General features: G+C 49.6%; 1 protein-coding gene across 1 annotated transcript; it reads right to left on the reverse strand.

Annotated features, from left to right (window-relative positions):
• Nucleotides 1–336: 336 nt before the first annotated feature.
• KCNJ5 (potassium inwardly rectifying channel subfamily J member 5) lies at nt 337–4,950 on the reverse strand. The gene is made up of 2 exons (XM_058544426.1): nt 4,014–4,950; nt 337–708 (listed from the first exon to the last, which is right to left on the reverse strand). Exons 1-2 carry the CDS (start codon nt 4,948–4,950, stop codon nt 386–388), a joined length of 1,260 nt encoding a protein of 419 aa, XP_058400409.1. The 3' UTR covers nt 337–385.
• Nucleotides 4,951–17,090: the final 12,140 nt, after the last annotated feature.

The following is a 17,090-nucleotide window of genomic DNA, read 5'->3' on the forward strand; positions in this document are numbered from 1 at the left end:
GATGGGAGCTACCAGTTGCCCTGTGAGACCAAAGGAGGGAAGTGATCCTGGGCCAGTTGGCAGAGAGCGGAGAGTGTGAGGGCAGAGGCCACCCTATGACCTTCACTGTGGGGAAACCCATCCTGGCCTGGCCCTGAGCCAGTGCTGACACAGGCTGGGAGAGAAGAGGCAGCATTGCCATGGAGGCCCAGGCAGGAGGCCACCTGCTCAGGAGGCCCTGAGCTGGGAGGTTCCAGGACTAGAGATAGTATTCCTCCCCACGGAGCCTTGACAGATCCTGGGCCCCTCTAACAGCCACTCAGCTAATTCACCCCCCTCAACCCCCAGCTTGGCAGCATGTGCTCATAGAAGCCAGTGAGGGGAAGCTGTGGGGAGAGTGCAGCCCTCACACTGAGCCCCTGGTCTCCTGGGACCCACTCAGCCCCTCGGACTCATCCTTTCCATCCTGCTCAGCCTCTGTATCCAGCTCTGCTTGAGCACAGCCCCCTGGCAGTGGGGAGCTGGGGAGGTAGTGGAGGAGTCGGCCTTCCCGCTTCATTTCTGCCAGCTCCTTGGCACAGCAGCTGGGCGTGTAGGTCTCATAGGTGTCATGGAAGGTGTTGTAGTCCACCTCATAGAAGCCTTTTTCCAAGGTGAGGACTGGCGTGAATCGGTGGCCCCAGAGCACCTCTGTATCCATGTAGGAGCTCCGTGCTTGGCAAGTCATGCCTGGGGGACAGAGGGCACATGTATTAGAGTGGCCAGAGCCATCTATCCATCTATTGTCCATCCATCCATTCATCATCCATCCATCCAATCATCCATCCCTCCCTTCATCCAGTCATTCATCAAACATTTGCTGAGCAGCTACTTTGTGCTAAGCATGATGGAGATATAAAGCTGAATAAGACACAGCCTTTGCCCTGGAGGAACTCAAGGTGTGGCGGAGGCAGAAAATTAGCAATCAACATGCAAGATTCTGGAGTAACTTCCTAGAAACTGGAGTGGATAATTCTGGAATAGCTGGCGCCAGGGACTTGGTTCTTGAAAACAGCACTAAGGTCTAAAAGATTGAGACAAGAAAAGAGGCAGGAAAAGGGTTTGAACAAAGATAAATTCAGAGTGAGTAAATGCAGAGAAGCTGGCAGGCATTTAGAACACGCGGGGATTGTTTCTGGTAGACACATATGGGCAGAAGCCTCCTCGCCCTCCTTCTCTGTCTCTCTCTCCACACACACACACACACACACACACACACACACACACACACACACGAGAGGGAGCAGACGTGCACACACACCACTCAGCTCTGTGATCTGAGCACGCTCCAGTGCCTCCATTCCCCGTCCACGCAGCCCTGGCATGCCTGTGTTATTTTTGGGCGTTGCTTTCTCTCCAGAGAGGGAGGGCGGCTTTGTTTATGGATGAGGAAGCCTCTGCGCTCAGGGTCACAGGAAAGCAGCTTTCTGATATTTAATCTTCTGGCCAAGGAAGCTAGCCTGTGCTCTTTGGGAACTGAAGAAGCCTGTGCTAGCTCCCCAGTCTGGGCTTCCTCTGGCAGGGGTCTCATACAAACCAGACCGGGTAAAAGGCTGCTTCCCACCCAGTGCTCCAGTGCCGGGCACCCCCAGTGCCCCCACACACTGCAGGCTCACAGCTGGCTCTCTGCTCCCGGGGGTGCTGCCTGGGCCAGGCCTCTCCATGTAGTCCTTGCCCCCATTGCCCAAGCCCTGCCTCAGCAGGGGTGCAGAGGCCCACGCTGGGCGATGACCAGCCTCAACGCCGGCTAGATGTCCACAGGCGCGGGGGCCTCAGGAAAGGCACCAGGACGGGACCTCCGTGGGACCTTTGGGCCAAGCCTCCTGGGTCTCTTCCTGCTCTTCTTCTGTGAGGTGGCAGTGGGCTGCCCCATAGCTAGAGAGCCCACCGTGTCCCTGGCGATCGTCTCTCACTGCATCTGGGAAAGACAGAAGCCCCTCCAGGAGCCAGGCGCCATGCTTCACGTCTGTTCCTCCACTTCATCATTCAACCCCTCCCCCCACGACCCTGTGGAATTTATTATTCTCATTTTGCTGACAAATTAAGCAACTTGCCCACACTCACACAGGCAGGTTATGGCAGAGCTGTGCTAGTCCAGCCGCGGTGTGAATTCACAGCCCGTGCTTGGCTCCATAAGTATGGCAACCAATCCATTAATATCATTGAGATCGGAACAGATGTGGGTGGGTAGTCTCTTTCCTTTAGCTCCCTGGGTCTCTCTGCATTCCCAAGGACAGCAGCAAGGGTAACCCACATCATGGGAGGGGACGAGGTGGACCAGATAGGGCAGGTCAACTGCAGGCCACTGACTTTGAGGGAGACGTGAGGGGAGGGGCCAGCTGGGCCAGGTCAGCACTGCTCCCCTCCACTGCAGGTGACAGTGAGTGCTTGGGGGAGTGGTAAGTCATGGCTTTCCTATCTGTCCCCACACCTCTGACCTGCCCCCCCGTTGTGGCCTCAGAGTGGAGCTCTTCACCCCAGAATCGCAGCCCACGTTCCTATCCTGAGCCCAGCACCAAGGGCAGTGTGGCCTGTGAGCCCCCAGCTCTGCTGGAGGAGGCTTCCTGCATCCTGACTGCCCTCAGCCCCAGGGCGCCACAGTTGCCACCATATGCTGCCTGGCCAGGCTCTGGCCCCCAGCAGATGGCCGCGCAGGCCCCTCTGCACCCGTCCCTGGAGCCTGTTCTCACCCCAGCTGGGTTCCACAGGCTCCGAATGGGAAGGTTTGTGGATGCCTCTCTCTGAGTACCCCATCCAGCAACCAGCTTCCCAACCAGCTTGTTTGGCCACCTTTGTGACCAGCCCCTAATATTTCAGGGGGCAGTGTGGTGTTGTAGACAAAGCTCCAGATCTGTAAGTGAAAGACCTGCATGTGAACTCTTCCTGTCTGCATGAAACACCACGATGCAACGTCCACATCTGTAAAACGGGATTGAAGCCAGCCCTTCGGTGTTGTTACAAGAATTAGAAAGGTATGTGTGTTTCATTCCAAGCATGAGTGAGTTTTCTATAAGTTGTTACTAGGGCCAGACCTGCTGCTGGGTCTACTCGGTGAAAGAAAGAGAGGGAGCAGGAGGATAAAAGGGAATAAGAAGAGGGTACAGAGTTTGGCTGGAGAGCTTTTCTCGCCAGGAGGTGTGGCCCAGTGGTGGAGGTGGGAACTCGGGCTCGCTGGAGCCCCGCACAGAGCTCAGCCTTGGCCGAGGAGTGGTGGAAGCTCACGGCTGGCAGCTGCCTGTGAGAGGTGGTAGCTGAGCAGAGAGGTGCCAGGCATATGTGGATGTGGGTGCACTGTTTTCTGCATGCCCCATGTTCACTGAGCCAGCCTTCTGCAGGGAAGCTGAGGGGCAGGCTGCTCTGGGGGAGGCTCAGCCAGAAGAGCTGCTCCCACAGGCATAGGTGTGTCTCCAAAAAGAGGCTTCTGTGACGTCGGGAATCCTTGAGTTTGGGAAATGCTGCACACTATCCTTTCCTCAAGAAGCAATTCACAACATGTAAGGACACCGTGAAGTTTTACTGTGAAGAAGCCAGTTCATCTTGTTTGACTCTGTGTTTCTCAAAGTTATTTGATCACAGAACTCTTTTTGGGTAGACACCTACTCCAGGATGGCTGGCTTTGGGGTCCCCCCGCCTTTGCGTGCATTCTGGCTCTACGACTTAGTAGCGCTTGCTCTTGGGCAAATAACTTGCCTGTCTGTGCCTCTGTTTCTTTATGGCATGTGGGAGGGCATTAAATGAAATATTATATGTTTAAAGTTTAGAACCGTCCTTGGAAGTTGGGAGGGCTCAATAAACGTTAGCTGTTATTACTCCATCTTGAGTAACAATACCCCTCAGATCACAAGGCAGGGACCAGGCTGGTTGATTGTACCGTCTCAGGATTCTTAGGCACAAACTTCAGTCTTCTGGATATGTATGTATCACCATGACTTTTGGAGTCATGGTGGGCTAATCTTCTGGGCATGGTAAGGGCCAAGGGAGATAAACCGTCTTACCTGTTGCCTCCACCATCCCTTCTAGAATGACCACGACTTCAAACTCCTCCTGGTTGAGCTGGGCCCGAGACATCTCCCAGAAAGGGCTCTTCTCATTGATCTCATGGGAGATGATGAGTGGCGACACTAGGAATAGACGGTCATCCCCAGTGTCGAAGCCCACATTAATGTCTGTCTGGTTCAGGGGGATGAACTCCCCTTCTTTGGTCTGCCGGGACTTGATAAGCTTGGCGCGAATCGAGGCCTCCACAATGTGGGAATTGCGAAGGTCACCCACCCGGAACATGAGGCAGAGCTTTTCGTCCCGCATGGAGATGACTGCATTGTTGGAAAACATGAGGGTCTCTGCTCTCTTCTTTGGCTGACTGATCTTGACAAACATACATCCCACCATAAAGGCATTGACGATGGAGCCGAGGATGGCCTGGACCAAGAGGAGTATGATGCCCTCTGGACACTTCTCTGTGATCACTCGAAAGCCATACCCGATGGTGGTTTCAGTCTCAATGGAGAACAGGAAGGCAGACACAAAGCCACTAAGATTTTCAACACAAGGAATCCACTCTTGGTCACCAACATGGTCCAGATCACCCCGAATATAAGCAATGAGCCACCAAATGAAACCAAAGAACAGCCAAGTGATGGTGTAGACCATGGTGAAGATGAGCAGGTTGAAGCGCCACTTGAGGTCCACCAGGGTGGTGAAGAGGTCACTCAGGTACCGGTAGGTCTCTTGGACATTGCCATGGTGGACATTGCACTTGCCACTCTTCTCCATGTAGCGCTGGCGGGGCTTTTTGCCTTCCGCCAGCAGGCGAGTGTGGTCTGTGGCAATGGGGATGTAATCGCGGGCCTGTTTGGGAATCTTCTTAGGGTCCCTGGGAGTGACTCCAATCTCCATATCCTGGTTCATAGCATTCCTAGAATCGCCAGCCATAGCTGGGATATGTGGAGTAAAAAAACACACGATCAGTGAGGTGGACTGTTCTCATTCACAGAAACACAAGACTTCAAGGTCACTCCTGCCCTGTTCTCTCAAAGACCTCTCATCTAGTGCACAGTAGACCAGACTGTGGAATTCTCAATGGCAGGGACCGTGTTTTCTTATATTATTGGTTTGTATATCTGGTGCCTAGTACGGGTTCTAGCATACAATGGAAGCTCAATAGTTGTTTGTGGATTGAGTAAATGAATGATTCCTACATGCAAATTACACATTAAGTATTTAAAGGGTTTAAAGAAATCTGGGAGCAATTTTAAAAATAACAATTGCAGGGGTTGGCCCGGTGGCATAGTGGTTAAGTTTGCGCACTCTGCTTTGGTGGCCCGGGGTTCGCAGGTTCGGATCCCAGGCACAGACCTATGTACCGCTCATCAAGCCATGCTGTGACAGGTGTCCCACATATAAAGTAGAGGAAGATGGGCATGGATGTTAGCTCAGGGCCAATCTTCCTCAGCAAAAAGAGGAGGATTGGCAACAGATGTTTGCTCAGGGCTCATCTTCCTCACCAAAAAAAAAAATAAAATAAAAAATAAATAACAACTGGAACAATTTATTAAATGCCTACTATAGTCGATATATTAGATGTGAACTGTCATTTGTCATCACCACAACAACCCACTGGAGTTCAATCTTGTCATCTCCACTATATAAGTACTGTATTGTTTGGTTATACATCATGGTTCTTTCCCATAGTGTCTCTCCCTGCATTTGAGGGTCAGCTGCCCATGGGCACAATTTTGTGTCCATTTTGTTCTCTAATACATTCTGAATACCCAGAGCATAGCCCAGCACATACTAGGAACTAAAGTACTTATTGAATAAATGGGTGAATAAATAAGAAAACAGTCCCAAAGAGGTTAAGTGATACCCGGGCCACCCAACAAGTAAGTGACAGAGCCAATCTTTGGATTCTTGCTCGTTGGGCCCACAGCCTGTGCTCTTCCCTATATGCCTCCCTGTCTCCCTTCCTTTTATCTGAGATCTTGCAGCAGACAGAAACGACAAGGCAGTGTGTGTCTGGTTCACCCTGTGGTCGCTCCCACCATCTGAGTGGGGAGTCTGAGGCCGTCCGAGCACTTACTGATGTGACGAATTGCTGTGGAGACACACCGTTAAAACTCTTAATGCAGTAGCTCCCTGTCCTCTAAGAAACTGGGATGAGCAAGATAGTAATGCCCAGGTTTTTCAAAAGGGCTATAACTTATATGTGGAATCTAAAAAAGTCCCCACCAAACTCATGGATGTAAAGAACAGATTGCTGGTTACCAGAGGCAGGGGCTGGGGGTGGGCGAAATGGGTTAGGTGGTCAGAAGGTACAAATTTCCAGTTACAAGGTAAGTAAGTCCTGGAATGTACAGCGGGGTGACTATAGTTAGCAATAGTACACTGTATATCTGAAAGTCGCTAAGAGAGGGTCTTCAAAGTCCTCGTCACGAGAAAAAAAATTGTAACTGTGTGTGGGAATGGATGTTTAAACTTACCGTGGTGATCATCTCACAATATACACATATATCAAATCATTATGTTGTACACCTTAAACTTATACATTGTTATATGTCAATTGTACCTCAATAAAAAAAATAACAAAAAAAAGGCTGTAAAATGTTTTTGGAGTATATGCCACACTTTAAAGAAACACCCAGAAACCTGTAATACTCAGTCTACTGTTTTTCTGATACTCTTCTCACACCCATTTAAAACGCTTTAAGACTCTGATAAAGCTAGGAAAGACCATGAGAATCTCTGCAGCTAATAACTGCTAAGAAATTTATATCCGTTAGCTCATTTATAATCTTCACAACAAAACTATTAGACAAGTCCTGTTATTATCTCTCACATTTTCAAATGAGGAAAGTGAAGCTCGAGTAGCAAGTGGCTGAGTTAGGTTTGGGATCTAGGCGTATCTGGCTCCAGCCGGAGGGTGTACATCACCCACCATGCAATGGCCTGCAGACATTGATGCTCAATGGCTCATGTGTAGACTGACGGGCTGCTCCCTCCAGAAAGTTCTGTGAGCTTTTGATCCTGGGAGAAGTCACCTCAGGGGATACTACTATTCAGCCCTTCTTCATCTTATAATCAAGCTTTCCTTGATTTCACAGGTACTCCCCTTCCCAGAAAACTGTCCCTGATAGAACAGCCTGGATTACATTCTATAAACCATGGAGCCAACTGCCTCATTGACTAATGAGGAAGATTTCACCCATCATGGAAAGTCAGATGATCCTGCAGACCTTTTCGTCTGCTGCCTGGGTGGTTGCAGCAATTTCAAGGCAATCTTTAAAATATCGTCCTGAAGGGTCATCGGAAGGGCTGTTTGTCTCAGACATCCGTTGGCCACTTCCCATTCTGCACAGGGCCACCTGCTCCCTCACGTGGCAGTTACAGATAAATGAAACAGGGAGGGAAATGCGTGGTGCTGCTCTGCAGACCCCCATGCATGGTTTTGCTCTGCCTCTCAGTAGGAGACTGTTCACTGAAAACTCAGTCAGAGATGCCCAGAAATGGTGAGAAATCCCGAGGCTCCGTGTACTCCTGGGGACCCCAACTGTTGGAAGCCAGATAGGGGCCCGACCGGGTGCTGCCCATGGACTCCCAGAACCGTGGATGTCAGACAGGGCAGTGGCAGCCCTGGTGAGGATGCGTCATCGGCCAGCGCTCCTGGGACACCGCATTCTCCTGTCCTCAGCTCTTTTGGGAAAACAGCTTTCTGCTGATTTTCTGCACTGTTTCCTTCTTTAGTTTTAAACGTACTTGCATACGTTCTTGTAGGAGAAGGTCTTGCGCTGCATTAGATACAGAAAAAGCTTTTCTAGGACACCTGAGCCAAGACCTGAAACCTTTTTGTGTCCAGCAGACAGGAAAAAGAGGTTTTCTTCTGATTCGAGGCTGGGGTATATTCTCCAAGGGCACTGGAATCATCTGCAGACGGTGTTCCTCGCCCAACCCAGGGGGAGATCTGGATTCTAGCTCAACCTCCAACAAACTTGCTCTGTGATCCAAAGAAAAAGTCTTAACTTTCTTTGCCTCAGTTTACTCTGCTATAAACCTCAGATAGTATGCTCTGCTCCTCCCCCCTGGGGGCCATTATGGGGTTCCAGGGAACGGAGATATGAATACAAACAGAGATATAAGTATAAATGTAAATACATATTCATCAACTCTCTTTGAATTGAAATTTAACGCAACGTCCCATTACCCCTATTTTGAAGATGGAGAAGAAGGCGTGGACCATCTCAGCCAAGTATCTAAAGCCCTAGTGGGCAATGTGCAGGGCAGGCGTCGTGTTGACAGACATGAAGCCTCTACTACCCAGATTTCTTCTAAAAGCCAGTGAAGTGCCCATCCTAGAAATCTTTGCCTCCAGTGCTATGTGCCCACAAGTCATAAGAATTTTCAGGGTCAATGGAGATGAGCTTCTTTAATGAGATTTTCAAGATCCATTCTATTAATTTATGCATCCATTCAACAAGCATTAATTGAGGAACTACTCTGGTCCAGCTCCTGTGCTGGAGATAGAGCAGTGAACAAGACAGATGCAGACCCAGCCGTTGTGTATTAATATCTAGCATTGCCACTGACCCCAGGGCTCTGCGCAGAACAGCCTGTGGGGAGAGAGGCAGGGAGATAGGCTTTGGCCGGCCGAGCACTGCGCCTGCTCTCTGCAGGACCAGGGAGAGGCACTGACTGCAGCAAATCCTATGAAACCTCATCAAGCCCCTTACTGCTCTTCATCTTTAATCCTATCCTGTGTTCCTGCATGGGAAGCTGTGCTGAGACACGATGAAAGCTCTTGGGAAGGACAGAGCTTAAAGTCCAGCAAAGCGGTTAATCTCTTTGATATAAAAACACAAGTGGAGAAAGAATCAAAAGAGGCAAAATCAAAGGAAGTTGTATTTCAGATGATGCATTAGTGAATCTGACATCCATTTAAATGGACCTCTGTATGAAGAATTCCAACCCCACCCATCCACTGCCCGTGAAGAGAACTCTGTCATGGGGGTGCTCTAGAAAGTCAGGAGTAACAGACCCAGGACACAGTAGCTGGATAGGAACTGAATTTCAGGGTCAGCAGGGTTTCCTGGGCCAGGAGTCTCATCTCAGACTCAGTTTCCCTACTTTGAAAATGGGAATGATTTCCTCCTTCCTCTCTTATATATGCTGAGTCAAAGTCTGCATTCTCTGAGGTTTGGGATAAGGAATGAGGTTGGAGGAAGAGTGACAGAGGAGGATAGACTTCTATCTCAGACTGAGATATTTGTATACTGTTCTATATGAACCTCTATGGCTGTACTGCTTGTAAAAATATGAAAATATTCTAGACTTCTTGGTGAGTAGACTGCCTCAATGCCCTCAAAGACTCCAAGATCAGCAGGGATTATTAAAGGTGTTATCAATAGAGTATGTACCAGGTATAGAGAAGGTACATGAAATTAGGCGGACTTCTAAGATGTATAGTCCCCCAGCCTTGGGGGTGGGACGTCACTCCCGTGATTGGGTTATGGCACAGTTAACTTTAAGGAAGAGAGATCATTTGGGGTGAGCCAGACCTAACCAGATAAGCCTGCAAAGGGACTGGGCTTTTCCTGAAGCAGGATATTGGAAGCAGGAGAGGAATTAGACCACAGGAAGATTCCCTTTGCTAGCTTTAAAGACGGAGGGGCCATATGGCGTGGAATGTGGGTGACCTCTAGGAGCTGAGAGCAGCCCCTAGCTGACAGCGAGCAAGGAAACAGGAACCTCAGTCTTGCAATCACAGAGAGCTAAACTCTGCCATGACCACAGGAGCTTGGCAGAAACCCTGAGTTCCCAAGGAGAATGCAGCTTGCTGACACTGAATTTTAGCCCTTGTTAGACCCTGAGCAGAGAACACAGTCATGTCGTGCCTGGACTTCTGACGTACAGAACTGTGAGCTAATAAATGGGTGTTGTGTTAAGCCGTTAAGTCTGTGCTCATTTGTTATGGCAGAAATAAAAAGCTACCACAGGATAGAAGGGGAAGCAAGTAATGAATAGTTAGGAGAGCTGACTAGCATCTGATGGCCTAGCTTCCTATTGTACCTTCAGCTGAGGGACTTTTGGGGAAGTTACTTCTCTGAGACTCAGTTACTTTTTCTGCAAACTGGGGATGATAATAATGCCAACCAAAGAGGGTTGCTGAGAAGATGAAGTCAAAGATGTATGCACAGTGCCTGGCTTATAGGAGCCCTGGAAAGCAGTCGCTATTATTTCTATCCAGGGGTGGGGTGTGGAGACGTAGGAGTGTTTCAAGCAACTCAAGGATGAGGAAGGAGAACCAGCGGCTCCCTGGTGCCTACGCGTCAGCATCATGCTTCCATGGCTTCCTTTCACTTTCTCCTACAAGGGAGGTTTGTCTGCATTTTGCAAAGCGGCAAACTAGGAGAGAGCTTAAATCATTTGCCCAAAGTCACATAGCTTCTGTGGGTGACCTAGGATCCCAGCACAGCTCTCCCGACCCCACAGTGGCTGCACTGGAGGAGTAATGGCTGCTTGGAGAGGAACTCTTAGTTCCTCGGGTCTCCGTGGGCTCCTGGTTGGGAACCCCTTGCTCAAGAAGCTGTGCCCGTAGAACTTTCTAAGAACTCTCGCTTTTAGCCCTTCCATGCTGAGGCAGAGGCTGTACTGGCCCAGAGCGTTTCTCCTGCGCCGTGACCTGCCTTCTCCACGCCTGGACTTGCAGAGGCCCGCTCCTCTGCTCCTCATTTTCTGGGTCCCTGATGAGCCCCTGCTACCGACCCCCCGAGGCAGAAGCGTGGGGAAGAGGAGGAGAGGAGGCAACCGGGACCGCGGAGCCCTGAACACAGTGGGGACTGGTTTGCCCCAGAGCACGGCGGCCTGGAGAATGGGGTCAGGGTCCCGAGGTGGCTCTGGCCAGAGCCCGGTCACCCTCCCGATCTGGGACTCTGGAAATGTAACTCAGGGGGCTTTCTGTGACCTGCCCTTCTCTCAGCAGGCTGTCCCACTGGGGATGGAAACAGCAGCTCTAGCCTTTTTTCTGCCTTCTAGTCCCCTGACAGCCGCCCACTCAGAAGGGCATCACCTCACCCCGCAGGCTGCCCCTCCTGGAGCCCCACGCAGAAACAGCAGAGGCAGAGGCCAGGCCAGGTGGGGCCTGTGGAGAGTGGAGACAGTGACCCTGTCTCCCAGGAATGAGTGGGGTGGTTTCCCAGCTTTCAGAATTACCAACCTTTAAAAAAATAAAAGGAAAAAACTCTTTTAAGTGCGTTCTGAGGTTTAATGGCAAAGAACTCAGTAGTCATAAATGTTTAAAAACTTGTCAAGTATTTTATTTAAAAATCTCATCATTTTGCAGCTGTTTGTTCTTATCAACATAGGTGTGAGTCTATTCTTTAATTCCTGGGTGTTTTATGGTTTTCCTTTTTTTTTTTTGATGAGGAAGATTAGACCTGAGCAAACATCTGTTGCCAATCCTCCTCTTTTTGCTGAGGAAGACTGGCCCTGGGCTAACATCTGTGCCCATCTTCCTCCACTTTCTATGTGGGACGCTGCTGCAGTGTGACTTGACAAGTGGTGCGTAGGTCTGCGCCCTGGATCTGAACCTGTAAACCCCAGGCGGCTGAAGTGGAGCGTGTGAACTTAACCACTGTGCCACTGGGCACTTATGGTTTTACTTTATGAACGTGAGTTTGACCCCAAGTTCAGAAAGTATCTGGGTGATAGCATAGGAAACACCAAGCACGTGAAAGCCCATCAGAAACTGTAACACACGGATTCATTCATTCATTCATTCATTCAGTCAGTGAAAGCCCCACTGAATAGCCCCTGCAGGTTTGCATTACGCTGGGCCCTGGGGTGGAAGGAGGCGGAACAGCACTTCACCAGCTTTCCCGTGCTTTCTACTCACAGGGATCCTGTTAAAATGCAGATTCTGATTCAGTAGTTCTCGGGGTTCCGGAGTCTGCATTTTTTTAAGGAGCTTCCAGTGATGTGGATGCTGCTGGTCCTCAGTCCAGTCTTTGAGTAGCAAGGCTTCTCCACGCTAGTGATGGGCTGGGAGCTGGATGCCATGCTGATGCCTAAGTCCCACCTCCAGAGAACCTGACCCCAGGCGACCCTAATAGGCAACTGAGATTGAGGACCACGGCTCTATTTTCTGCCCTTGAGGAGTTTGTGGTATGTATGGTGGGGAGCACACAACAAACCATCATTGCAACAGAGAGGGACAGAGGGACCCAGGCACAGTTCTTAATTCGGTTGGCCAGGGGGGTGAGGAACAGTCAGGAAAGACTTGGTGAAGAAGGTGCACAGAGAGTGGGGTGAGGTGAGCCTTCCTGACATGAGAGACAGGGGAGCAGACACTAACGACAGCTCGCGTGTCGAACACCCAATGTGTGCCGTCTCTGTGCTGGGTGCTTTTATGCATTGTCTCCTTTAATACTCAGACAGATGTACTAAATCCATCTTAGTAGCCTCACTTACAGATCACAAGAGCAGAGTGCTGGAGGAACTTGCTGAAGGCCACTCAGTGATTAAGTGCAGGACCTGCAAACACCGCTGCCTCTGAGTTCCTCCTCCCAGGCCCTCGGGGTCTGAGCCAGGTGTCAGTGGTTCCAAGCCTCAGGGGGTCAGGCCCTGAAACACCTGGCCCAGGAGGCAGCCAGATAACACATCCTGATCTGTGCCGGGAAACCAATTCATGACGAAGCACTGCACTGCCCCTTGCACCCAGGCTACCTGGCAGAGCTGAGGCCACCCCTCCTCTCCTCCCGCTGGGGCAGTATTCTCCATCCACCCTCCTGCGTTCCTCCAGAGTGCCCCCTGTTCACGCTCACAGCTGCTCCTGCACTTTTTCTACCTACAGTATTTGCCCCCCCAGGTCCCTAATTTCTCCAAGGAGGCAGGGTGTCCACACGTCCCAGCCAATACCCGCTGTTCTGGTGGAATCACTGAGAGCCCCGTGCACTCCCAGAAGTGTCTCCATTTGGACAACAGCCCCCCTACAAGGAAGAGACCACTAACTAGCGGCCACTGGTTTCACTCAACAACTCATGGCTGGATTTTCCTTCATCCAAGGTGTGTCTGCCTCTGCCAGGAGTGGGGTGAAGACCTTACATGCCTGAATTGTTTAGCTGAGTGTGATGTGCGTGCTGTAGTAACTAGAACCTGCGTAGTTAGTACCAAACTCTGCCGCCTACAAAGACAGTGAGCTGGGCAGCTGGATGGGGTGATTTCAACACAGACACACTGCATATGCTTATCAATCATGCACAGATAACACACTTTCTCCCATTTTTATTCAAATATGAGATCTCAGACCTTCATTTTCACATTTTTGATAGAGAAAAAGATTTAAAAAGATTAATTGTCTTTATTCCAGGAAAAGCATATGAACACATGGTAAATGCAAAACTTGCTTGGGGTTCTGGGGATGCGATAGGGAGTGGTGGGGACTGAGGTGAGCTGAGCATAGTCCTAAAAGGGAGCAACTGCCGCTCAGCTCAAGCTCATCAATGCCACGCAAAAATGCAGAGCCAGTGCTGCAAGATCTTCCACTTCTTTTTCCAGAAAAGCTAGAAATTAAGACTTATTAAACATGAAATTTCTTTTTTTCCCCCAATGTTGACAACTAATTCAACAATTTTTGAAACACTGAGCTAGCCAAAGAAAATAGATCTGTGAGTCAGATTCAGTCTGTCAGCTGCCAATTTATACTCCTGGGCTACCGAGTCAGAGAGAGGCTTTCCTCACATGGACACGTTGGGTTGTACTTTGAGTCATGCTGAGCGTGGTGTTAAGAGTAGCGCCCATAAATTCTCCTCAAAGCTTTCCTGTTTGCACTACCGAGTCTGCCGTGAACACAGCCTGTCAATTCTCAGTGCAAAGGAAGCCAGGAGGCCAATTTGGGACTCACCCCACAGCAAAGAGAGGGTATGGGCGGCTCCCTCAGTTCCCACTAGCCTGGTTCCCACGGTCCTAACCAACCCTGTCTCCGTGCCCACAGCCTTGTCCCCTCCAGTCCCCTCCACCAGGCAGATGGCTGCCATGACCGCCCCTATTCTTACAGTGCATCTTCTACCTTGCTGCCTTCTCCTCCCTAACTGCACTCCCTGCAAATCTGCTGCAGAGAGCAGGGTCTTGGGTAAGCATTATCATCTTCCATTTCACTGGCAGTAGAAGTGGTTCTCAGGGGGAAGAGGTTTCTGACCATAAATGCTTCAAATAGTGTAGAGGGGGCTCCCTCTCTGGGGGAGGGCTGTAAGGACAGGAGGGTGGATCAGGTCACCACCCAAGTTCACTTCTGGCTTGGATGTAATGGATGCTGATCACCAACGATTCAGGCATCCTGGAATAGGAGGACTGTGGAGCTCTGCGAGAGCAGTGGAGGTAGACCACATGTGGTTTTTATGTCCAGGATGCTCGTCACTGTCATGGGCTCATGAGGACTTGGAGAACGCATACTCCTTTTAGCTCTGCTCCAAGCTGAATGCCAAGAAAGGGAATGCTTTCAAGGTCTGCCAGAGCCAAAGTGAATTTTGGCACCTTTCTCTCCGGAATGCAAAACTGTCCCGTGGCTGTGCGAGGGGGTGTGTGTGTCAGGAGCAGGGTGAGGGGCTTTCAGTGGAACATGGAGCCAGGGACAAAGTGGAAGGAGGACAGGCTGTGTCAGATGGGACACTTCCTCACCGTGGATGTCCCTGCACACCATGTTCCTGATTGCTGAGCTGCGACGGCCTCTGCAAGGGAGCTGCTGTGTCAGGCGGCTGAGGAAGCCTCAGGTGACAAGGGCCCCGCTGCATCAGACTGCTCAGACCTACCTTCCCCTGGGGGGCTGTCACAGACTCACAGGTCTCCCCTGCTCAGGCATCCTGGGCCTCCATCCTGGGGTTGCCTCTGTCCCTCCAAGAAGAGCCCTTGTATCTGGGATCATTGTTTGGAACAAAGTCTAAGTAGGGATATGGATGCAGCCCTGAGGTTGCTCCCAGAGTAACTCAGCTGTCCCTGGTTTTGACTCGGAGACACCCTGACCAGAGCCAGCTCCTTGGGGAGCATCTATCCCATCGTGCTGTGTTCCCCCATGCCCTTTGCGCTCATGTTGCTTTTGTTTTAGACGTGTTCAATTTATTTCCTGCAGCAGGTTATGCTGATTCCTTGGTTTTCTTTGCAAAATAGCCCTGGAGTTGAAATTTCCATGCGTGCTCCTCTGAACTAGGTGCCTTACACATGCAATCTCATTTAGTCATCTCAACAACACTGTGAGTAAGTTCAATGTGTCCATTATACAGATAAGGAGACTGAGACTCAGACATGGTAGGGAACTTGCCCAAGTTGCATGGCTAGTAAGCAGCAGAACCTGGCTTTGAACTGATACTATCCTGACCTCAGAGCCCGTGCTCTCCCACTCTCCCACCTGACACCCCTCAAAGTCCAGAGCATCAGACAGAGTGTGATCTTGGTCCTGAATTATAATCCCAACCCTCCTGGGCACATACCTCGCCCTGAGTTACACATGACACCATAGCTCCCTACCCTGAGTCTCTTTCCTACATAAGAAATGGAAATATCCATGGGAATCATAACATCGATGAAATATCTGTCATTTTTTCAGGAAAATTATACCTTACCAAATACTAGTTAATGCACTTGGCCCCCAACCTGAATTGTTACAGATTAAGAGCAGGTATGAGGTATGAAACACCACCAGTATTATTATTATATGGAATTATTATGGAATAATAACGTTAATTTGCATCTCTGTGGGGCTCTTTCAGAACTCTGGGAGGGCTCCTGAGAATACTATAATTAGTCCTACTTTATAGCTGGACAGTTGCGGCTTGCCCAGGGCACACAAATATGGGTTAACCCCCTCCCAAGATGACGACGTTGTCAACACAGAAACACCGAATGGGAAGTTTCTGTCAAACGCTGAAAGATTTAACAGTGGATCTAACAGGTGGCCCTGACTTTTGGCTGCACAGTGGAGGGGGCCATGCAGGGCACCAGAAGGTGAGCCCAGAAAAGGGGAAGATAATTGGTTGTTCATTCGGATTGCGTCCTTGGAAGATTCTCCACCACAATTCTAAGGATGTAATAAAACCTCGTGCGTTACGTTATAGTATCTGCAGAGAGATGTGTGCCTTATGAGAGGTCCTGTGGGCTACTCCCATGCTTACTTCATCGTTAAAGAAACACAGGCAGTTCACACTAAAGAAGAAAACCACAGAGAGAAGGATTAAGTGGTGATTCACTTAAGGGTTTTTAAAGGAAGACAGAGTTCTTGTCTGAAATGAGAGCAGACAGATCTGGCATTTGCTTATGGAGTTCAATTCTTTGGAGAGAATACAGAGACAAAAAGGTGATTTTGATGGTATTTCAAAGATATATTTGAGTATATCTAAATGAGTCTAAATATATTCAGCAATTTTTAAGAGGGCAAAATGAGGTCTAATTCAAGGTATAGGGTCCAGATTTGAAAGGCTTAATCACCTGTGAGTACATTTCAAGCAATTTCACACTTCATGTGTACCTAATTACAGAGCAGGGACTCTACGGAACAGGCCTGTAAGCTTGGGACTGAGGTTCCCAACTTGTTTGCCCTCATTTGCTTAAGACGGAATACTTCGTTGGCCCCCTGGGCAGGCTGCTGCGGGCCGCTCGTGGGGTCCTTATGGCTATTTATTTCAGTACTTAGCTGTGGCTTCCTGGACACAATCCAGATTCACCCTCCCAGCCTCCTGCCGCAGATGTATGAAAAATCATGAAGAAAAGGGCATGAAAATCAAATTAATTCATTTTATATTTTCCCCACATTTGTATCTGTCTAGGCAGTACTTTTCCTTCTGGAGCCTGCTATCTCTCGGAAAGCGAGCAGCAGAGAAATAATACATTCTCTTCACTGTAACCCTGCACTGTGAGTATATATTCTGCATTAAATAATAAAGGAGATTAATAATTAAATCAAAACGAAAAACTACTTCTTTCTTCTCTACAGCCCCAAGGGCAGATTTCCTGGGCTGGTGCCAATTTATCAATGACAGTGAGAGAATATGAGACAGGAGTGCAGAGAAGACAGTATCAAGAAAGCAAGATAATGT

The sequence above is a fragment of the Diceros bicornis genome, chromosome 7 (assembly GCF_020826845.1).
Source record: "Diceros bicornis minor isolate mBicDic1 chromosome 7, mDicBic1.mat.cur, whole genome shotgun sequence".
Classification (NCBI taxonomy): domain Eukaryota; kingdom Metazoa; phylum Chordata; class Mammalia; order Perissodactyla; family Rhinocerotidae; genus Diceros; species Diceros bicornis.